This window comes from Seriola dumerili, unplaced genomic scaffold, assembly GCF_002260705.1.
Source record: "Seriola dumerili isolate Sdu_G_001 unplaced genomic scaffold, Sdu_1.0 BDQW01000109.1, whole genome shotgun sequence".
In the NCBI taxonomy this organism is placed as follows: Eukaryota; Metazoa; Chordata; class Actinopteri; order Carangiformes; family Carangidae; genus Seriola; species Seriola dumerili.
In genome coordinates this window covers 550,272-574,967 of record NW_019174364.1, presented here as the reverse complement: position 1 = coordinate 574,967, position 24,696 = coordinate 550,272, and the positions used below count along the sequence as shown (strand labels likewise).

Sequence of the window (24,696 nt, the reverse complement as noted above, 5' to 3'; positions counted from 1 at the left end):
TGCAATCGTCACCTATCTGTTCCTTTATGCAGTATAATCAGGCCAATATGGCTGTGGAGCCTGAATTATTCCACAGTAATTGCAGAAATTCTTGGGGATAATATGTCATTAGTCTAAAAACAGGACTGCAGTGGTCTTAGACCGATTTAGATACCTGGTAAATTCAGTTCTGTTCCCAAACAGAATAGAACATTTGAATAATATGGCAGAGATGAGAAAAATGTAAAACTTTTGACACCACTTTCTTCTGCATTAATCAGCGTTATGTCAAGTATTAAGTTGTGTGACAATAACATTATAAACACTGTCAAAATTACAAACATTTGAGTAACACTTCACTTTGAGTCTCCCTATTTAGCATTTACAAATAGAATGTAAAAATGTAATTCATGTTTTTCACACTATGAAATAGTTGTGAGCAGATATAAGGACATTAAGGGGTTTATTAATGTGCAGTATTTGTCAAACATTACAGCTTCTTCTATGAAGACATATTTTATACTGTTACACCAGTTTGAATATATTGTCATTCAATGCCTGTTTAAAAAAGCTGCCACTTGGGTATCCACAGGAGGAGTTAAGATAGCTGACATATTCATTAATATTTAATTGATTAAACACATATATCTGAATACAACATTATACTGTCAGTTTATTAAATGTTTGTATACCTACTGATTATGAATGTTAGACACTTAATGTTACACGTTGCTGAGAGTTGTAATGATATAAAGCACACATGCCCCATGTCATGTTTTCGAACTCGAGGTGTGCATCAGTGATATTAAGACATTTGTAATTTCATCGCATTAACTCAAACGTAGGCTCTGCTCCAAGATCACCCTTGGCTGTTATAACGAGATAATGAGACACTTTGACAGGCCTAATTATCACTCCACACTGCAGTTTTTATTTAAATATACAGCATTTTGAATGAAAATATTTTAAAATATGTTTTTATTTGCAGCATACGCAGACATTCTGACATAAGGTGTGGTGACATAGCGCTTTGTGATGGACTTTTGTATCAAGAGAACATCAAAGCAAATGCCACCGCCATTTGTTTGACAAGTTGTTTCTCACAGGATGCATGCTGTGTGTCACATTTTACAGGACAGAGGAAATTAAAGCGCTATAAATATGAATATTGTTCTACTTTCTATTGTCCTTCCTCCCTGCAGAACAAATCTAATTAGGTTTGGGATTTTATAATACGCAGACCTCAGCGAGCGTTCCTGCTATCATGAGGTATCATCATTTTCACAGGTTCTTAGATTAGCAACTCGTTCAGTCCAATTCTGCTCCTTTGTCACAGGAAAGACTTGCAAGGCTTCTGCAACAGAATACCAGTGACATATGAGAGCTTCTCCACGGCTAAACTCAGAGCCTCTGCAGTGCCAAGGTGCATTAAGGAGATTACTCTAAAGACCAAAACAATGTCTGAACTTCAGTAACTGATACAGCTGCCAGAACAATATTTACGCAAGGTTAAAAAAATGCTGCATTGTTAAGACTTGATCTATTTATACACTTTTATATTCTGCCTCCATTTTAACAGTGTCTGGTAAAATAGTTAACAATGAGACAAACATATGTGCTTTGTCTCCACAGACATGGCAACCCCAAGAACATTATTGTTTCTGTTTAAAACAAATAAATCAAAAACAACACATCAACTCTCTGTATGTTAGTTTATAAAGCTGATTTAACCTGGTGATGATACCAGTAAGGGGCTTTTGCAATTTATACACACTAATTAACAATAATCATTTCCATCATTCAAACAAGTGTTTGTAATATTAAATTCTTGTCATTGTCTAAAACTTGCCTCTGTAACCTCAGTGACTCTGAGAGTAAAAGCGGCAGGGAGTTTAATCTATGATAAACTGTCTGTTGATCAGTGACAAAAGATGCCTGAGATCAGATTAGTGGCAAAAATACTCGAGCAAAGAGCGTAAAACTACATGACCAAATAAAGCCAGTCATTTCTGCTGAGTGTACACTGATCTCTCTATATAAGAAGGAGGGCTGGACGCCCCCAAGGACTGATAGGCGACCAGTCAAGGTGAGTGAGTTACAGTCTTTTATTAGCAGGAGGAAAGCCAACAGCTTAATGAACAATGCAGGGCATGACTACTTACTGCCAGACTAAGTGAATACAGAACTGCTCTGTGTTTATGCCAGCACTTCAGTGTACAGTAAGTTCACTTTAATATGAAATACGTTAATTGCAGTTATTAATTTAAACTATTTGTGTTTCTGTCTTCAGATCCTTCATTAGAACATCATAATCTGTTCTTCTAGTGGGAGGAAAGAAGGTATGTTACTTCTTTTATCAGTGTTTAGTTTAGTCTAAAACATTTTTAATTAATAGTCGAGGACATATGTGAAAAGTATATGTGATGTGAAAGAGAAAGTTTTACCTGCTGAGTAACAATTAATAGCCAATTATAAACATATCACTAATGATGTTTGCATCCATAAATAAGCAGAGATAAATTGTTACTGTCTTTTTCTTAGTATTAGTCAATCTCATACTTTATTACAAAGAGGTTGTAGGGCATGTAAGAAGTCATTGCATCCAGAATGATTACACAGAATATTTAACGATCTTGCAAAGTGTAAATGCGGCTTTTGTATTTAATTATCTAATTGATTTGGCATAAAACAAACTTAACTAAAATCAAAGCCCTGTCAATTTTTCTCTGTTTCTCAAGTGTAGCATTCATTGTAACATTAACAGCATTTCCTTTTTCTTCAGCAGCAGAGCACCCTCATATGTGCAGAGGATTGATGGACTGAAATAACTGAGTGCTGCCTTGTTTTTACTTACTTGCAGTGAAGGGTCATCAATAATGGGGGACTCAGAAATGGAGTGTTTTGGCCCGGCGGCCATTTACCTCCGGAAGCCAGAAAGAGAGAGAATTGAAGCTCAAAACACTCCCTTTGATGCTAAAACAGCTTACTTTGTGACTGAGCCTGCTGAAATGTACCTCAAGGGGAAACTTGTGAAGAGAGAAGGCGGCAAAGCCACCGTGGAGACTCTCTGTGGAAAGGTGAGAGTGATCCCACTGGAATAAAACAAAGTTGTACAGTTTTGTCATATAAAAGAAGGAACATTAAAATCACATCAATTTTAATTTCACAGCCAAAACTGCCGTAAAAACATTTTACAATATACATCTGCACTGATGCTAATGTGGTTTCAAAGAATGTTGAATGCAAGACTGAGTGATTGTCTCTTTAAAGTAAAATGAGTTGACAGTGCATGAATTCAGTGCATGTCTATAATTTCTCTCTAATCAGACAGATTAGATTTGGAGCTGATTTTGGAGTGCCAGAGAAATCTGTTTTTGATCATTTAACCTGTGGACTGTAGTACACATAGTAATGCATTGTAACCACCTCAGTCGGTCCACTGTTGTAACTTAAGTCCTGTGTCTTCTCTGTCACTGTAACAGACTCTCACTGTAAAAGAAGATGCAATCTTCCCCATGAACCCTCCAAAGTTCGACAAGATTGAGGACATGGCCATGATGACCCACCTCAGTGAGCCGTCTGTGCTGTATAACCTCAAAGAGCGCTATGCAGCATGGATGATCTACGTGAGTTTGAACTAAAGCAACACATAAGCACATTAAATGTAAGATGACTACGGGGAGATGTGTGTGAGTAACAGTCCTCTTTGTCCCCACAGACCTACTCAGGGCTGTTCTGTGTCACCGTGAACCCCTACAAGTGGCTCCCGGTGTACGACTCAGTGGTTGTAGCAGGATACAGAGGGAAAAAGAGGGTTGAGGCTCCACCCCACATTTTCTCCATCTCTGATAACGCCTATCAGTTCATGCTCACTGGTGTGTGAGATAAAACTTTGCATCTTTTAAATGCAAAACCAGGATCATATGAGATGAAGGAGAAAGTTACAGTGTGTATGAAATGTTTTGAAGTTAAAAAAAAACTTATCTTGTGGAGCATATTTCAGTGGTATCTAACAGAAACCCACTGTTTAGTTCTTAAATAATTTGACCTGATATAGGAATCCATGTGATTGGTATATAGTTTTGGCATCTGTTAGATTAAATAATAGACACAAAGCAGAAAAATGCTAATCAATATGTTGCTTTTTTCACAGACCGTGAGAATCAGTCGATCCTTATCACGTAAGTTTTACTAATGGTTCCTCTAAATAAGTGCAAGCCTGAAATCAATGCAGTTACATGTTGAAGGAAGGTTTAAGCACATTATATTCTTTGACATAATTGAAACAACAGAGTAGGATCAAATGGAGTCTTAACAAGCTGGTCGTGGTGTTGATTGACCTGTTTTTATGCTTGAAGTGGAGAATCCGGTGCAGGAAAGACTGTCAACACCAAACGTGTCATCCAGTACTTTGCGACAATCGCAGTGGCTTCAGGAAAAAAAGCAACAGAGTCAGCTGGAAAAATGCAGGTAAATAATGTAATATACTGTACATGATGATATTTATGAAAATGAATATAAGAAAATACTAAGACACACCATGGAACATCATTTTCAGGGGTCGCTGGAGGATCAGATCATTGCAGCTAACCCACTGCTGGAGGCTTATGGAAATGCCAAAACTGTGAGGAATGACAACTCATCCCGTTTTGTAAGTGTTTGCTAACCTGATTCTTTTGGCACAATATCAGTTTTTAAGAAGTAATAATCCTAATTCACAGTCTTCTTTTGAATAGGGTAAATTTATCAGAATCCACTTCGGAACAACTGGGAAGTTGGCCTCAGCAGACATTGAAACATGTAAGGCTAGATGTGGCACAGCACACAAACCTTAGTTTGTTCTCGTACCCTCAGTTTGTTGAGCAGAACTGACCGGTGTCTAACTGTGTGATCGACAGATCTGCTGGAGAAGTCTCGAGTGACGTTCCAGCTGTCTGCTGAGAGGAGCTACCACATCTTCTATCAGATCATGACAGGCCACAAACCTGAGCTGATAGGTGTGACATTAGTGAATAATGGTATCATTCATTATAAAGCAAGTGATGTATTCTGCTTTATTTACATTGGGTTTTTTCCTTTTCTTCAGAGGCTCTGCTGATCACCACAAATCCATATGACTATTCTATGATCAGTCAGGGTGAAATCACTGTCAAGAGTATCAATGACATTGAAGAATTCATCGCTACTGATGTAAGGACAACTTTGCTACGATGTTTGCATTTACTGCTACAACAAATCAGGCTTTTTATCACAGTCACAATTAATATTTGCATTACTAACACTCAGTTAATAATTTATTAGAGCAATAAATCCTATTTTTTATTAAAGCTTTGAGGATTCATCTTGGTGGTATTTTATTTTATTGGTGGTAGTTTACTTGATTGAATTATATGCAGAGGGGTTTCTAATGTCCTCCTCCATTTTGATATTACCAATAGCATGCTGCTTATTGCTTTAAAATTTAATTAAGCTGTATTATCTTTGTGGTATGTGATATATGCTAAACTTATGTGGGGGTAGGGTGCAGCAATGACTGTTTACTTCCATGAATAATATAAGCTTGTGTTTTAAAACCTTCTCTTTTTACCACAGACTGCTATTGACATCCTGGGCTTCACTGCAGAAGAGAAGGCGAGCATGTACAAGCTGACTGGAGCTGTGATACATCATGGAAACATGAAATTCAAGCAGAAGCAGCGTGAAGAGCAGGCTGAGCCTGATGGCACTGAGGGTATGACACCCACACACCATCAGCTTCAATGTAGTAGCACTGGCTTGGACTCGTGATTTAAGAGTTGCACTGATGACTTCACCCTGGTATTATGGGTTCTAAAGATGGCTATTTGTGTTCTCCTTGTTTTAGTGGCAGATAAAATCGCCTACCTCATGGGTCTGAACTCTGCTGATTTGCTCAAAGCATTATGCTACCCCAGAGTGAAGGTCGGGAACGAGTACGTGACCAAAGGTCAAACTGTCCCTCAGGTATAGGAGACAAAACACAAATAACACCAAAGTCTGTTTTCTGTTTTTACATATCAAGAAACATGTTGATAATATTTTCTCTACTAATGGTCTCAGCTCTGTATTCTCTTTAGCTTGTTTTAACCCCTCAACATAGAATTACCTTTTGTTAATTTTTACAATATATAATGTGTTGTACCTTTCGTTTGCAAAATCAGGTCAACAATTCCGTCATGGCTCTCTGCAAGTCTGTCTATGAGAAAATGTTCTTGTGGATGGTCGTCAGAATCAATGAGATGCTGGATACCAAGCAGCCCAGAAGCTATTTCATCGGTGTCCTGGATATTGCTGGGTTTGAAATCTTTGATGTAAGTATGTTTGGCTGATACTATACAGCTTTATTTAAATAATTTTGCAATTTTCAATTCAAAATCAGGGAGCATCAAAGCTAAGAGTATTAATAAATTCATGTTTAGTTAGTGTTAAGGCCTTTGCTGACATTTGATATCTTTATCTCTTTAGTTCAACAGCTTGGAGCAGCTTTGTATCAACTTCACCAATGAAAAACTGCAACAGTTTTTCAACCACCACATGTTTGTCCTGGAGCAAGAAGAGTACAAGAAAGAGGGAATTGAATGGGAGTTCATTGACTTTGGCATGGATTTGGCTGCCTGCATTGAGCTTATTGAGAAGGTGAGAAGATGTTGTATATTCACAAATACAGAAAATTGTCTGACTGGAAATCTTTTGTTTTAAATAATCATTTCCTCGTGACAGCCAATGGGCATTTTCTCCATCCTTGAAGAGGAGTGCATGTTCCCCAAGGCAACAGACATGACCTTCAAGAACAAACTGTACGACCAGCATCTTGGGAAAAACAAGTCATTTGAAAAGCCAAAACCTGCCAAAGGCAAAGCTGAGGCCCACTTCTCTCTGGTGCACTATGCTGGCACTGTTGATTACAATGTCCTTGGCTGGCTGGACAAGAACAAAGATCCCCTGAACGACTCTGTGGTTCAGCTCTACCAGAAGTCTTCAGTCAAACTGCTGTCCTTCCTTTATGCATCACATGCCGGATCAGAAGGTATATGCTGTTATCTGTCTCAACATTATGAGATATTAAAATTCAAACTCCCCACTTCTGTTGAATTTAACCATTTCAATGTAATTACTGTTCCACTGACAGCTGAGGGCGGTGGCAAGAAAGCTGGCAAGAAGAAGGGTGGCTCCTTCCAGACTGTGTCTGCTTTGTTCAGGGTAAGTATGGAACGACTTCCATACTTCACTGCAATTATGACTCATTTGGTGCCGTTTGCAATAATGTCTAAATGTCCTTTAAATTCTTCAGGAGAATTTGGGCAAGCTGATGACCAACTTGAGGAGCACTCATCCTCATTTTGTACGTTGTTTGATTCCCAATGAATCAAAGACTCCAGGTAATCCTAGTACCTATTGATTTATGCACTTAAAAAGAATACTACGATGTCCTTTAGAGCTCAGCGCACTGCAACTTAAGAAAACACATGCAAATAGACAAAACACAAACAATTTCAGAAAACATCTTCATCAATTTGACAAAGCATGCGCCACAAATACCCACAACACAACAGACGTTTCCAGTAGACACAAAAAAGTGATGCAGGGGCACCCGGGTGGGTGGCTCACCTGGTAGAGCATGTACCATGAAGGTGTAGTCCTAACTGCAGTGGCCTGGGTTCGAGTGGCCCGTGGCCCTTTGCTACATATCATTGCCTCCCTTCCTCTCGCTCTCTCTCTGTCTCTCTTTAACTGTTGCTGTTAGAATTAAGGCAAAAAATTACTTGTGTTGAACCTGGCTGGGACACTGGATTATATTATAATACATTCATGCACACTTGTTGTTCAATGCTTTTAACTTCAAAAGTCACAAGGGTTTGAACAACAAGTGCATCCCAGCCAGGTTCATCACTTTTTAGTGTCCCCTGGAAACACTTCCGTTGTGTTGTGAGTATTTGCGGCACGTGTTGTCAAATTAATGATGATGTTTTTTTCTGAATTTGTTTGTGTTTTGTCTATTTGCATGTGTTTTCTTAAGTTGCAGCTGAACTCCCAGGGCCACAGTATAATACTCTATTCATGCAACACAAAACTGAATTTGGCATGTTTTTAAGGTCTTATGGAGAACTTCCTGGTCATCCACCAGCTGAGGTGTAATGGTGTGCTGGAAGGTATCAGGATCTGCAGAAAAGGTTTCCCCAGCAGAATCCTCTATGGTGACTTCAAACAGAGGTAGTAGAAATATCGTCTTTGCAGGCATTGAAAAGTGTTTATCATCAAACTGGTGCTTTCTAACTGAATAAAAACTTTACTTATAGATATAAAGTATTGAATGCCAGTGTCATCCCAGAGGGACAGTTTATCGACAACAAGAAGGCCTCAGAGAAACTGCTGGGATCCATCGATGTGGACCACACTCAGTACAAGTTTGGCCACACCAAGGTAGAGTAAGAAACACCCCTCTGCAAAAGGCGGTTTACAAAGGGGTATAAGATCAGCTATGGTCAAGTTACTATAATTGTTGACTCTCAGTTGTTCTTGTCGACTCTCAGGTGTTCTTCAAAGCTGGTTTGCTGGGAACTCTGGAGGAAATGAGAGATGAGAAACTGGCTGAACTGGTCACAATGACTCAGGCTCTCTGCAGAGGTTACCTCATGAGACGCGAGTTTGTCAAGATGATGGAAAGGAGGTAATGTGTCTGTCTGTTATCAATGTCTGAATTTGATCTACTTTATTTATAAAGATAAACAATGCTAACTCATTTTTTTCTTGGTTTTCATCAGAGAGGCCATTTTCTCCATCCAGTACAACATCCGCTCATTCATGAATGTCAAAACCTGGCCATGGATGAAGCTGTACTTCAAGATTAAGCCTCTGCTGAAGAGTGCCGAGACTGAGAAAGAGATGGCCCAAATGAAAGAGGACTTTGAAAAGACCAAGGAAGACCTAACAAAGGCCCTGGCCAAGAAGAAAGAACTGGAGGAGAAGATGGTTTCTCTCCTGCAGGAGAAGAATGATCTCTTGTTGCAAGTGCAGTCTGTAAGTTGCATCACCATGCTGTATGTGTAATTTCTACTTAATATCCTACATCAAATTACTGATTTGTTGACATGAATGTCCTTGTTTTGACTTTTAGGAAGGTGAAAACCTCACTGATGCTGAGGAAAGGTGTGAGGGGCTCATCAAAGCAAAAATCCAGCTTGAAGCCAAACTCAAAGAGACGACTGAGAGGCTGGAGGATGAGGAGGAAATGAATGCTGAGTTGACTGCAAAGAAGAGGAAGCTGGAGGATGAGTGCTCTGAGTTGAAGAAGGACATTGATGACCTGGAGCTCACCCTGGCGAAGGTGGAAAAGGAGAAACATGCCACTGAGAACAAGGTGACAATACTATTTTCTTTTAACAAGATATTTTCACATCTGTGTAGATAAAAACCTTTTCTTAATTCAAGTTCATGTAAATATTCATAGGTCAAAAACCTGGTTGAGGAAATGGCATCTCAAGATGAGACCATTGCCAAGTTGACCAAAGAGAAGAAAGCCCTCCAGGAGGCCCATCAGCAGGTCCTTGATGATCTGCAGGCAGAGGAAGACAAAGTCAACACTCTGACAAAGGCCAAGACCAAGCTGGAGCAGCAAGTGGATGATGTATGTAATCCACCTATGGGAGCAAATGGTGAACATACCAATCATATCTTTATTTTGATTTTATGAAACACCTCTTTCCTTGATAGCTTGAAGGTTCCCTGGAGCAAGAAAAGAAGCTCCGTATGGATCTTGAGCGAGCAAAGAGGAAGCTCGAAGGAGATCTGAAACTTGCCCAGGAATCCATAATGGATCTGGAGAACGACAAGCAGCAGTCTGAGGAGAAAATAAAGAAGTAAGAATAAGATTTTATCCATCCATTAACAGTAAAGAGTCTATGAGAGGTTCTACTAAAACACAACCTTAATACGCCATATTGTTTTCCTCCCTCTCCAGGAAGGACTTTGAGATAAGCCAGCTCCTGGGTAAGATTGAGGATGAGCAGTCTCTTGGAATCCAGCTACAAAAAAAGATAAAAGAACTTCAGGTGTGTTTTTGAACAAGTGTCAGTCAACAGCAAGATAACAGTCAAATATCTCAGATGATTTTCTCTTAAACCTTGTGTGTTTCAGGCTCGCATTGAGGAGCTGGAGGAGGAGATTGAGGCTGAGAGGGCTGCTCGGGCCAAGGTGGAGAAGCAGAGGTCTGATCTCTCCAGGGAACTTGAGGAGATCAGCGAGAGGCTCGAAGAAGCTGGTGGAGCAACTGCAGCTCAGATTGAGATGAACAAGAAGCGCGAGGCAGAGTTTCAGAAGCTGCGTCGTGATCTTGAAGAATCCACCCTGCAGCACGAGGCCACCGCTGCAGCTCTGCGCAAGAAGCAGGCTGACAGTGTGGCAGAGCTGGGAGAACAGATCGATAACCTCCAGAGAGTCAAACAGAAGCTGGAGAAAGAGAAAAGTGAATTCAAGATGGAGATCGATGACCTCAGCAGCAATATGGAGTCTATCGCCAAATCAAAGGTGAGAGCGCTGCATTTTCATACAAGGAGCAAAAATGTAATGATAAACAACTTTAATCCAACACATGCTTTCTTTTATCAGGGAAACCTTGAAAAGTTGTGCAGGACATTAGAAGATCAACTGAGCGAGCTCAAATCCAAGAATGATGAGAATGTCCGTCAGCTAAACGACTTCAGTGTCCAAAAAGCAAGACTTCAAACTGAAAATGGTATGAATCTCACTTTCTGGGATGTTTGCATTGTCCTGAAGATAAATGCTCGGTGCTCAATGCATGGCAAGTTATTGCAGCAGTGCAAAATGTATGGTAAAATGAATGTGTTCTGAACACACCTGAATCAAACCCTATGTTTTTACAACCCTATTTCATTCCCTTCACTCTCTTCCACCTACATTTTTACAAGCGGTAAACCTGTAAAATAAAGCTCTATTCAGCAAGATGGACAGATCAAAATATTTCTTGCACAATACTAGAAACCCCAATGTGTACATAATTAGTTTTCCTTTCCTTAGTGTCATTTTCTGACATTGTCTTGCAGTGTTGTTCTGATGTACATTATATTGATACTGTATCTTTGATTAGGTGAAATTGTGCGTCAGCTGGAGGAGAAAGAAGCTCTCGTTTCTCAGCTGACAAGAGGCAAGCAGGCTTTTACCCAGCAGATTGAGGAGCTGAAGAGGCACATAGAGGAGGAAGTTAAGGTAACAGTCTATGAAAGCAGACGGATAACCACAGAGGAGAAAGCCACCAGGCGATTGGTATCAAATATTGATCAGGTTTTCATTTGGATTATTAGGCCAAGAACGCCCTGGCTCATGCTGTTCAGTCAGCCCGTCATGACTGCGACCTGCTCAGAGAGCAGTATGAGGAGGAGCAGGAGGCCAAGGCTGAGCTGCAGCGTGCATTGTCCAAGGCCAACAGCGAGGTGGCTCAGTGGAGAACCAAATACGAGACTGATGCCATCCAGCGCACTGAGGAGCTGGAGGAGGCTAAGTAATGGACAGTCCTGAAGTCACACTGTTTCCACCTGCATTGATTCTGTAAATGATCATTAAACCTGTTTACTGTACGTTCTCACAGGAAGAAGCTTGCCCAGCGTCTTCAGGATGCTGAGGAGTCCATCGAGGCTGTGAACGCAAAATGTGCCTCTCTGGAAAAGACGAAACAGAGACTGCAGGGTGAAGTGGAGGACCTGATGATCGATGTGGAGAGAGCTAATGCTCTAGCTGCTAACCTCGACAAGAAGCAAAGGAACTTTGACAAGGTTAGATATTTTTTGTATAAACTTGGTTTTTATTACTTACATGAGGCAACAAAAACACTCACTTGTTTGTTGTACTTTCAGGTTCTGGCTGAGTGGAAGCAGAAGTATGAGGAGAGCCAGGCAGAGCTGGAGGGAGCTCAGAAGGAGGCTCGCTCAATGAGTACTGAGCTGTTCAAGATGAAGAACTCCTATGAAGAAACTCTGGACCACTTGGAGACCCTGAAGAGGGAGAACAAGAACCTGCAACGTAAGAAAGTTCATTTAATTTTCTCAAATAGATATGCACTCAGTTGAGTATCCATATGAATGTTTTTTACATCGCTTGTTATCCTAAAATTTATGCTTCAACAGAGGAGATCTCAGACCTGAGTGAACAACTGGGTGAGACCGGTAAGACGATTCATGAGCTTGAGAAGGGAAAGAAGACGGTGGAAAGTGAGAAATCAGAGATCCAGACTGCTCTGGAGGAGGCTGAGGTAAAACTGATTCATCATATCAATAATGATAGCTTATAGTTACAGTGACAGAAGAACCACCTTGTCCAAATCATTCAGCCATTGTTTAAGCAAAGATGTAAAGAAAAGTGAAATATAAAATTCAAGACCAAATTTAAATAGAAATATGAAATATAGATACAAAATCTAAAATATTGCAAAAAGAACAAAGTGCACAGCGTGTTTAAGCTGCAAGACAGTTTTAAAATATTAGCAGAATCTGTGTGAGACTAATCTTGTGAAGGATCTTGGACTTGACACCTCATGGCTATTTTTCTTCACTGTGACTCAGCCTCAGTTTCTGTATTTTTAATGAAGGAACTGTTCTGTGCTCCAGTTGATAAAGGTCATACTTGTTCACAGGCTACCCTGGAGCATGAGGAATCCAAGATTCTGCGTGTTCAGCTTGAGCTCACTCAAGTCAAGAGTGAAATTGACAGAAAACTTGCAGAGAAGGACGAGGAGATTGAGCAGATCAAGAGGAACAGCCAGAGAGTGATTGAGTCCATGCAGAGCACGCTGGACGCTGAGGTCAGGAGCAGAAATGATGCCCTGAGGATCAAGAAGAAGATGGAGGGAGACCTCAATGAGATGGAGATTCAGCTGAGTCATGCCAACCGCCAGGCAGCTGAAGCCCAGAAACAGCTGAGAAACGTGCAAGGACAACTCAAGGTATCTTAAGGATTTGTGGCAGAGCATTTCTACTTTCCAGAAAATAACTCAGTATTTTTGCTTATATAGCTATCAATGTTTTAAAATCTAGGATGCTCAGCTTCATCTTGATGAAGCCATTAGAAGTCAGGAAGACATGAAAGAGCAGGTTGCCATGGTGGAGCGCAGGAACAACCTGATGCTGGCTGAGATTGAGGAGCTGAGAGTTGCACTGGAGCAAACGGAGAGAGGCCGCAAAATGGCTGAACAGGAGCTGGTTGATGCCAGCGAGCGTGTGGGACTGCTGCACTCTCAGGTACCCTCAAAGGCTGACAAGCAAGAATTGAAACTTTGTTCTTCTACAGCTAAATACATGAAATTTCATTGTTGCTTCTTTTATAACAGAACACCAGCCTTATCAACACTAAGAAGAAGCTGGAGGCTGACCTTGTCCAGATCCAAGGTGAAGTGGAAGATGCTGTTCAAGAAGCAAGAAATGCTGAAGAAAAAGCCAAGAAGGCCATCACTGATGTGAGTCAAAATGATTCAGATATCGCTCTTTCCTTCTTTCTGTTAAGGGAGGAATGTCTGTAGTCATGGTTGTCGTATTATAGGCTGCCATGATGGCAGAAGAGTTGAAGAAAGAGCAGGACACCAGTGCTCATTTGGAGAGGATGAAGAAGAACCTGGAGGTGACAGTGAAGGACCTGCAGCACCGTCTGGATGAGGCTGAGAATCTGGCCATGAAGGGCGGCAAGAAGCAGCTCCAGAAACTGGAGAGCAGGGTAAAGTTGAATTTGCTTGCCAACCAAATCTCAACTTTAGTTTCAGTATTACATTTTTACCTCCAAGTAACAGCAGACACTGGTTATATTTCAGGTGCGTGAGCTTGAGGCTGAAGTTGAAGGTGAGCAGAGACGTGGAGCAGAGGCTGTCAAAGGTGTAAGGAAGTATGAGAGAAGAGTGAAGGAGCTCACCTATCAGGTATTTCTTAATCATTACTATTATTATTTTTATTGATTGGTGCAGACATGATGCATATGAATACATTTTAATTATGAATTCCTGGTTCTGCAGACTGAGGAGGACAAGAAGAACGTCAGCAGACTTCAGGATCTGGTGGACAAGCTGCAGCTGAAAGTGAAGGCCTACAAGAGGCAGGCTGAGGAGGCTGTGAGTCAGAAACTCGTTTAAACTTATTAACTATATTGCTTGAAAAAAAGCCTTGAAACTGAAAAAAATATATCATATTTCCATTATGTCTGTAAAATGTCTGACTGTAAAAAACATAATTACCAGAATCAGTTCATCTCTGCATCTTCAGTCTCCATGATTGTTGGCTCCTTTGTTGAATTTCCCCACAGGAGGAGCAGGCCAACACTCACCTCTCCAGGTACAGGAAGGTTCAGCACGAGCTGGAGGAGGCTCAGGAGAGAGCTGACATCGCTGAGTCTCAGGTCAACAAGCTGAGAGCAAAGAGTCGGGAAATTGGAAAAGTAAGTAAGACATGTAACTAAAGTAACGAGCTGTCGTAAAATGTCAAGTGGTCCTTGATTGTGTTAGAGGAAAGCAGCATACATGACAGTTGTGGGACTGCTCCAGATTTCTAACTGGTGACTGTTTTCTTTTAATTTTTAATTTTTCCTTTTAATTTTTTTTTTTAAATGGCAAGAGTGAAAAACTACAACATGTGTTGCATGACAGAATAGTTTTCCTCTCTGTGGAACATTCATTATCTTTATTTCTCTCCATTTTAGGCAAAGGACGCTGAAGAATAATCAGCAACATCTTTGAGAGATATAGATGAAAATCATAAAATATGATTTTTTTATTTAACAGCTCTCACTCAGTATTGTAGTGTACATTCAATAAATATATGTTGCCAATGTGCCGCCTTTAAATGTTTCTTTGCACCACAAAAACAAGCACCACAAAAACAAGCACCACCCCTGAGTTAAAGAAAAAGAAAAAGAAGTGCATCTTACATGTCTCGTCTTCACGTCAGGACGGAAAAACACTCTGAGAAGCAGAGTAGAGTAGAGTAAGAGGAAATGTAGTAAACATGGGAGAGACAGTACTGATGCCACTAAGCAAAACATCCACATGAACATCCAGGAACAATTCCAGTCTGTGTGACAGTCTTTTGACACATGAGCCTTCATCAGGTTTTCTTAATCAGAACATTACATTTCAGTGATGAGATGAAAAGTTTTACTTAGATTAGGATGAATACCTACATCTTAGAGAGGTGAACAATTCTGTAGTGAGTAAGAAAGTGGTGGGCAGATTGATAAAACACACCTAGTTTGATAGGGTTAATTCAAATACAAAAGTCAGCCTCTAATTTCATTAAGCATATTAAAAAATACCACCAGAGAGTGAACTTAGGGCTGCAACAAAAGGAATGGCAAATGCCAAACTCTTAGATATTATTTCGATTTTTATTTTCTTTTATCTTTAATACAAAACTTTTCACTTAATTGTACTAAATTTAAAAACACATCTTCGTCATTGTCTGACACATACCTCCAACCTGTAGGGCTTCTCTGACTTGGTCTACCTGCAATGAAGTGTTCATCCTACACAGCAGTGCAAATTCAACACACGCTGTTACACAACACAGCTGGAGCTCTCATATGTCAACTCTTGGTAGAGGCATTGTTTTTTCCAAGACATTAATTGTTTAATCAATATTGCGAAGTGGCAAGTGGGAGTAAAGATGAAGCGTGTTTTGCTTGTTACATCATTGCCCTTCCTGACAGCAGAGAAAGATAAATAAGATACATAAATTCCACAGTCCTCTGCAGCACAGCAGCCGCTCAGTACTATGTGTTTCCTCTTTGGGGAGCCATTTCATTTACACTGTGACAAATGACAGCTGCCTCTCTCCCACCACTGATCTTATTGCACCTGTTTGCTCCTGAATCTTTGGCTCCTTGTGAGTCAGACACGACTTTATACTAGTGCAGTTATTGTTAGAGGACTCTCTGTGCCTATCACACAGGAGACAGTTGCACATTTTATGAGTATTTGTCTCTTTAAACTGTGTATTTTGGTCCTTTTACTGTCTTATGCATAAATATCAACAGGCAAGAAAAGATGGTATGTTACTTTAGTTTTGGATTCACAAAAAGACACACATGAACATTTATGCCCACCTCAGGGAGATGCATCATTAGCTTGATTTACACACTAGTTCTGTCAGTCATTGACCAATTTAACACCACAGTATATCAGATTTTGACCATAAATAATTCATAAAAAGATTAAGAGCTAAATTGGTACATAATTGTAAGTATGTAATCAATCATAGCTTTCAAACACAACCCACTGAACATTTTTTTCATAATTTTTCAGAAAAATAATTTGAAATGCAAACATATGTAGAAATATAGTATGTCATCATATTTGTAAGACATAAAAAAGGTTTTAGATACAACAGCTGATGCTGAAACTAGTTTTCCATCTATCTGGTAGTTATACCTGCTCATCCTTGATAACAATGTAATTAAAAGCAGTTTTACCCAAAGGGAGTTCATACTCTGCAGCATCGAACCTTGTCTCTCCTGAAAGCTTCATCTCTTCACTGACTCTTATGTTCAACTTGTGAGACAGGAGCCTCTGAGCTTTGTTGGTTATACCTCACATGATGCATTAAAATGAAAATAAGATTTAAACGGCTTTGCCAAACACTGATGCTCTGATATCATGGCTAAATCAGACAGTGTATTTCTCTTTGAGCCACATAATGATGCCAGTATGCCTGCTGGATAGAAGGTATCACTTATCCAAGCAAGGCTATTGAGAGCAGCTGGCAAGCAGGAGTGCTGGTTTATTGAATCGGAGAAGCCAAAACATCCCAAAACCCCACACCCATAACTGTAAGTGTCTGTGGCAGTAGCTAATGACATATCATGTTTCCTTTGAAAACCCCAGCCTACTGTTTGATATCCTTACTGACTGACACTGGGAGCAAATGCACACCAGACTTGACTCTTGGATTTCTTTTCTGGTCCTCACCAGGCTGCCCAAAATTCATATTTTAATCCTCAACAGCTGACACAGAAGTCTCTCTGCGTTAGATAATGCCAGCTGGAATATACTGGCGTAATGAAGCCTTTAGGAGCTTCACTTCACCCAAGAGCACTGCGTTGTAAACCTAAAGTCTCCTAAGGTGCTACGTCTTTATGACTTACTATACTTGTCATGGTTTGCATGACAGACCCTTTTTGTTTTGACACTTTTGGACTTGTTTTGGACATTTTATGTTTGATTGTTTTGGATTTGATTTATTTCCTGTTTTATTTTGAAATCACTTCCCTTGTGTGCTTGGTTTCTAGTTGTCACTGTCCTGTTGGCGAATTGGCCGACCTCTGCTCCTGATCCCCAGTCATCAGTCCGGCCATCTTCAGTTCCTGATCTCCGGTTGGCGGTCTGGCCAAACTCAGCTCTTGGTTTTCCGTTGCCGGTTCGGCCACCCTTTGTTCCTGATTTCCTGCTGGCGGTCCGGATGTCCACAGCTCCTGACCCCCAGTTGGTGGCCTGGCCTACATCAAACCCTAGTTTCTGGTCGGCAGTTCAGCTGCCTCCTGCTCCTGATCTCCTGTTGGTGGTATGGCTGACTCCCGCACCTGGTCCCCTGTCACTAGTCCGGCCAACTCCTGCCTGCCCTCCAGAAGGGCTCCGCCTGCGACACCAGCCTCCTGCTCGCCCTCCAGAGGGGCTCTACCAGTGGTTCTACCCTCCAGCTCGGCCTCCTGAGGGGACCTGCCTTCATCATCGCCCTCATGGTCGGTTTCCCAAGGGGACCTGCCTTCATTGTCGCCCTCCTACTCAGCTTCCCGAGGGGACCAGCCTTCGTCCTCCAGAGAAACTCGGTCTTGGGTGTCGGTCTCCAGCTCAACCTCCAGAGAGGTCCTGCCTTCACCCCAGCCGATTTTCTCTTATGCAGCTTCCCCAGTCTGTCTAGCCTCTGGGCCATCCTCCTGAGTTCCCCAGTCTGCCTGTTCGGCCTCAGAGCCATCCCTAGAGGCGCCCTGCCTGTCTGTCCGGCCCTCGAGCTCCTTCTCTAGCCCTGTTCCTCTCCTCTCTGTCCCCCCATGGAGGGGTTCCGGATGAGGGATCCACAGAGATCATGGTTTGAATGACAGACACTTTTTGTTTTGACACTTTTGGACTTTGGATTCTTTTGGACACTTTATGTTTGATTGTTTTGGATTTGATTTATTTCCTGTTTTATTTTGTAATCACTTGCCTTGTATGTCTTACATTATTTACTTCCTGGATTTGTACTGTTTCCCTCCTAGTAGGTTGTCTGACCCACCCTAATGTGATTCACCCGTGTTCAATTACCCTTGTCTATTTAGTTTCTGTACACCCATATGTCTTTGTCAGTTCGTCCCGTTTGCCGTGGTACTCCTGTTTGTTCCTGTATTCTGCTTTTCCCGGTTGTACTATTTCACTCCAGTGTTCCCATTCATTGTTCTCCAGTGTTTTCTGTAGTTTTTGAATTTTCTGTTTTTTTGTTCCTTGCTGGTTTATTTTGGATTCGTGTTCTGTTTGTAAGTTTCCATTTTTGTTATTCAATAAAACATCTTTTTCCACCTTCACTTTTGGATGGTCTGGATTTTGGGTCTTAAAAGTACAAAACCCTGAAGATACTGTGATGTTTTTATGCCTTACTACACTATGACTACATGAAGTCCAAAGACATGCACATTAGGTTTATTGGCGACTCTAATGCCTTAAATAATATGACCTTTTTATGAATTACTATACTATGATTTATTTATGGGTTGGCACAGTTGTACAATGGTTAGAACTGTTGCCTCATAGTGAGAAGGTTCTGAGTTCGAACCGCTGGGCCTTCTGAGTAGGATTTGAATGTTCTCCCTGTGCCTGCGTGGGTTCTCTCTGGGCACTCTGCTTCTTCCCGCAGTCCAAAGACATGCACATTAGGTTAACTGTCAATGCTAATTGACTTTTTTATGCCTTACTATACAATGACTTCCCTGGCCTGGGGCATTTCTGTGTATAGTTTATGCTTTATTATACTATGAATTTTATACCTTAATATAATGTGACTTTTTTATCCTTACTATACTATGAGGTTTTTATGATTTACTATCATACGACTTTTTTATGATTAACTATCCTATGACTTTTTTATGATTTACTATCCTATGACTTTTTTATTTCTTAATGACATTTTTATGACTTACTCTAAGATTTTTTTTATACATTAATATACTATGACTTTTTTATGCTTTACTTTTTTATGGCTTACTATATTATGACTTTTTATGCCTCATGTCACAAACCAGGCCGCACGGCCATGACAAAGGAGGGAGATGCACACAGACAAGAGAATTAACAAATGTTTTATTTAAAAAAAACAGACAATAAATCTAGGAGAAGAACTTAAACTAACAATGGCATGTGTAATCTGTAAAATCAGCAGTGTAAGTGAGTGCATGTGTGAAGAAGTGTGTGAATGCAATGTTGTATGGTGCAGCAACAGAAACAACACAACCAAACCAAAGCTCCAACATGGTTTTAAAAGCACTAGCACAGAGGGCCCAGGTGTGCTAGGTCTGCTGATGAGCCCAGGTACTGACAACCCTTTGCCACACCCACCTCTAGTACCTGCAAAGGAAGCAGCCACACAGGAAGCAACAGGTACTCAAGTGCCATACTATACTTTGTTGTGTTTTTTGCTTTTAAGGCCTTATTATACCATGACGTTTTCGTACCTTGCGATAATATGACGTTTTCTGATGGTTTTATGCTTTATTATACCTTGTCATTTTTTAAAGTTTTTTGCCATACTATACTATGTCGTTTTTTCACGTTTTTTGCCATACTATACTATGTAGTTTTTTTCACTTTTAGAGCTTTATTATACCATGACGTCTTTATACCTTGCGATAATATGAGGTTTTCTGATGGTTTTATGCTTTATTATATTTTGTCATTTTTTCAGTTTTTTTGCCATACTATACTATGTCGTTTTTTCACGTTTTTTGCCATACTATACGATATTGTTTTTTCACTTTTAGAGCTTTATTATACTATTACGTCTTCATACCTTACTATACTATGGCATTTTATTGATGTTTTTATTGGTTATTATTACTATGTCGTTTTTCACTTTATGTTGCCATACTATACTATGTTGTTTTTTTTGCTTTTAGGGCCTTATTATACCGTGACCTCTTAATACCTTGCCATACTATGACATTTTCTGATGGTTTTATACTTTATTATACTTGCTATGACGTCTTCATATCTTACTATACTATGAGGTTTTTCTATGTTTTTATGCCTTTCTATTCTATGACCTTTTTTTGCCTGGATACCATTTTCCTTAGCACCTTCCTAGACTTTTATGTCTTAAATCGTGACTATGATGTGCTGCTAAGAACTAGCATGGTAGTGCAGTGGTTAAAGCTGTGGACTCCCAACGAGAAGGTGCAAACTCCACTTGGAACCTTTCTGCATAGTACTTTCATGAATTCCATTTCCCTTTGTGGATATTGAGCTATCTGTGGCTTCTAGGCTTTAGTACACCAAGACGTTTTTATGAATCTTACTTACTACACTTATTATACTATGTCGTTTTTTCACGTTTTTTGCCATTCTATACTATATTGTGTTTTTTGCTTTTAAGGCCTTATTATACCGTGACATCTTCATACCTTGCTATAATATGAGGTTTTCTGATGGTTTTATGCTTTATTATATTTTGTCATTTTTTCAGTTTTTTCCCATACTATACTATGTCGTTTTTTTCACGTTTAGAGCTTTATTATACCATGACCTCTTAAAACCTTGCCATACTATGACGTTTTCTGATGGTTTTATACTTTATTATATTTTGTCACTTTTTCAGTTTTTTGCCATACTATACTATGTCGTTTTTTCACGTTTTTTGCCATACTATACTATATTGTGTTTTTTGCTTTTAGGGCCTTATTATACCATGACTTCTTAATACCTTGCCATACTATGAGGTTTTCTGATGGTTTTATGCTTTATTATATTTTGTCATTTTTTCAGTTTTTTGCCATACTATACGATATCGTATTTTCACGTTTAGAGCTTTATTATACTATTACGCCTTCACATCTTACCATACGATGAGGTTTTTCTATGTTTTTATGCCTTTCTATACTATGACCTCTTTTGCCTGGATTCCATTTTCCTTAGCACCTTCCTAGACTTTTATGTCTTAGATCCTGACTGTGATGTGCTCTTCAGAACTCGCATGTTAGTGCAGTGGTTGAAGCTGTGGACTCCCAGCGAGAAGGTGAAGAGTTCAAATCCCACTTGGAACCTTTCTGCATAGTACTTTCATGAATTCCATTTCCCTTTGAGGATATTCAGCTATCTGTGGCTTCTAGGCTTGGGTACACCAAGACTTTTTTATGAAACTTATTTACTACACTTATTATACTTTGTCGTTTTTTCAAGTTTTTTGCCATTCTATTCTATATCGTTTTTTTTGCTTTTAGGGCCTTATTATACCATGATTTCTTCATACCTTGCTATAATATGAGGTTTTCTGATGGTTTTATGCTTCATTATACTTTGTCATTTTTCAAAATTTTTTGCCATACTATACTATGTCGTTTTTCACGTTTTTTTCCATATTATACTATGTTGTGTTTTTTGCTTTTAAGGCCTTATTATACCATGATGTCTTAATACCTTGCCATACTATGACGTTTTCTGATGGTTTTATGCTTTATTATACTTTGTTATTTTTAAAAAAATTTTGCCATACTATACTATGTCGTTTTTTCACATTTTTTGCTATACTATACTATGTCATTTTTTTCACTTTTAAAGCTTTATTATACCATGACGTCTCCATACCTTGCTATAATATGAGGTTTTCTGATGATTTTATGCTTTATTATATTTTGTCATTTTTTAAAAATTTTTGCCATACTATACTATGTTGTTTTGTTCACGTTTTTTGCCATACTATACTATGTTGTTTTTTTCGCTTTTAGAGCCTTATTATACCATGACCTCTTAATACCTTGCCATACTATTACGTTTTCTGATGGTTTTATGCTTTATTATATTTTGTCATTTTTTCAGTTTTTTTGCCATACTATACTATGTCGTTTTTCACGTTTTTTTCCATATTATACTATGTTGTGTTTTTTGCTTTTAAGGCCTTATTATACCATGACCTCTTAATACCTTGCCATACTATGACGTTTTCTGATGGTTTTATGCTTTATTATACTTTGTCATTTTTAAAATTTTTTGCCATACTATACTATGTCGTTTTTTCACATTGTTTGCTATACTATACTATGTCATTTTTTTCACTTTTAGAGCTTTATTATACCATGACGTCTTAATACCTTGCAATAATATGACGTTTTCTGATGGTTTTATGCTTTATTATACTTTGTCATTTTTTAAAAATTTTGCCATACTATACTATGTCGTTTTTTCACATTTTTTGCTATACTATACTATGTCATTTTTTTCACTTTTAAAGCTTTATTATACCATGACGTCTCCATACCTTGCTATAATATGAGGTTTTCTGATGATTTTATGCTTTATTATATTTTGTCATTTTTTAAAAATTTTTGCCATACTATACTATGTTGTTTTGTTCACGTTTTTTGCCATACTATACTATGTTGTTTTTTTCGCTTTTAGAGCCTTATTATACCATGACCTCTTAATACCTTGCCATACTATTACGTTTTCTGATGGTTTTATGCTTTATTATATTTTGTCATTTTTTCAGTTTTTTTGCCATACTATACTATGTCGTTTTTCACGTTTTTTTCCATATTATACTATGTTGTGTTTTTTGCTTTTAAGGCCTTATTATACCATGACCTCTTAATACCTTGCCATACTATGACGTTTTCTGATGGTTTTATGCTTTATTATACTTTGTCATTTTTTTAAATTTTTTGCCATACTATACTATGTCGTTTTTTCACATTGTTTGCTATACTATACTATGTCATTTTTTTCACTTTTAGAGCTTTATTATACCATGACGTCTTAATACCATGCAATAATATGACGTTTTCTGATGGTTTTATGCTTTATTATACTTTGTCATTTTTTAAAAATTTTGCCATACTATACTATGTCGTTTTTTCACATTTTTTGCTATACTATACTATGTCATTTTTTTCACTTTTAAAGCTTTATTATACCATGACGTCTCCATACCTTGCTATAATATGAGGTTTTCTGATGATTTTATGCTTTATTATATTTTGTCATTTTTTAAAAATTTTTGCCATACTATACTATGTTGTTTTGTTCACGTTTTTTGCCATACTATACTATGTTGTTTTTTTCGCTTTTAGAGCCTTATTATACCATGACCTCTTAATACCTTGCCATACTATTACGTTTTCTGATGGTTTTATGCTTTATTATATTTTGTCATTTTTTCAGTTTTTTTGCCATACTATACTATGTCGTTTTTCACGTTTTTTTCCATATTATACTATGTTGTGTTTTTTGCTTTTAAGGCCTTATTATACCATGACCTCTTAATACCTTGCCATACTATGACGTTTTCTGATGGTTTTATGCTTTATTATACTTTGTCATTTTTTAAAATTTTTTGCCATACTATACTATGTCGTTTTTTCACATTGTTTGCTATACTATACTATGTCATTTTTTTCACTTTTAGAGCTTTATTATACCATGACGTCTTCATACCATGCAATAATATGAGGTTTTCTGATGGTTTTATGCTTTATTATACTTTGTCATTTTTTAAAAATTTTGCCATACTATACTATGTCGTTTTTTCACATTTTTTGCTATACTATACTATGTCGGTTTTTTCACTTTTAAAGCTTTATTATACCATGATGTCTTCATACCTTGCGATAATATGAGGTTTTCTGATGATTTTATGCTTTATTATATTTTGTCATTTTTTAAAAAATTTTGCCATACTATACTATGTTGTTTTGTTCACGTTTTTTGCCATACTATACTATGTTGTTTTTTTTGCTTTTAGAGCCTTATTATACCATGACCTCTTAATACCTTGCCATACTATTACGTTTTCTGATGGTTTTATGCTTTATTATATTTTGTCATTTTTTCAGTTTTTTTGCCATACTATACTATGTCGTTTTTCACGTTTTTTTCCATATTATACTATGTTGTGTTTTTTGCTTTTAAGGCCTTATTATACCATGACCTCTTAATACCTTGCCATACTATGACGTTTTCTGATGGTTTTATGCTTTATTATACTTTGTCATTTTTTAAAATTTTTTGCCATACTATACTATGTCGTTTTTTCACATTGTTTGCTATACTATACTATGTCATTTTTTTCACTTTTAGAGCTTTATTATACCATGACGTCTTAATACCATGCAATAATATGAGGTTTTCTGATGGTTTTATGCTTTATTATACTTTGTCATTTTTTAAAAATTTTGCCATACTATACTATGTCGTTTTTTCACATTTTTTGCTATACTATACTATGTCGTTTTTTTCACTTTTGGAGCTTTATTATACCATGACGTCTTCATACCTTGCGATAATATGAGGTTTTCTGATGGTTTTATGCTTTATTATACTTTGTTATTTTTAAAAAAATTTTGCCATACTATACTATGTTGTTTTTTCACATTTTTTGCTATACTATACTATGCCATTTTTTTCACTTTTAAAGCTTTATTATACCATGACGTCTCCATACCTTGCTATAATATGAGGTTTTCTGATGGTTTTATGCTTTA

General features: G+C 38.3%; 1 protein-coding gene across 1 annotated transcript; it reads left to right on the top strand.

Moving 5' to 3' along the window:
• Window positions 1–2,855: 2,855 nt before the first annotated feature.
• LOC111222957 (myosin heavy chain, fast skeletal muscle-like) lies at window positions 2,856–14,706 on the top strand. The gene is made up of 39 exons (XM_022746895.1): window positions 2,856–3,056; window positions 3,462–3,605; window positions 3,698–3,854; window positions 4,133–4,160; window positions 4,338–4,449; window positions 4,538–4,630; window positions 4,716–4,779; window positions 4,878–4,976; window positions 5,066–5,169; window positions 5,572–5,710; window positions 5,843–5,961; window positions 6,159–6,308; window positions 6,463–6,633; window positions 6,718–7,024; window positions 7,127–7,197; window positions 7,289–7,376; window positions 8,091–8,208; window positions 8,295–8,418; window positions 8,529–8,665; window positions 8,760–9,015; window positions 9,113–9,355; window positions 9,446–9,622; window positions 9,709–9,854; window positions 9,956–10,046; window positions 10,132–10,521; window positions 10,603–10,729; window positions 11,102–11,220; window positions 11,316–11,512; window positions 11,600–11,783; window positions 11,865–12,030; window positions 12,135–12,259; window positions 12,641–12,949; window positions 13,041–13,244; window positions 13,334–13,459; window positions 13,543–13,713; window positions 13,808–13,912; window positions 14,006–14,101; window positions 14,293–14,424; window positions 14,686–14,706. The coding sequence occupies exons 1-39, from the start codon at window positions 2,856–2,858 to the stop codon at window positions 14,704–14,706; spliced, it is 5,811 nt and encodes a 1,936-aa protein (XP_022602616.1).
• The last annotated feature ends 9,990 nt before the right edge of the window (window positions 14,707–24,696 follow it).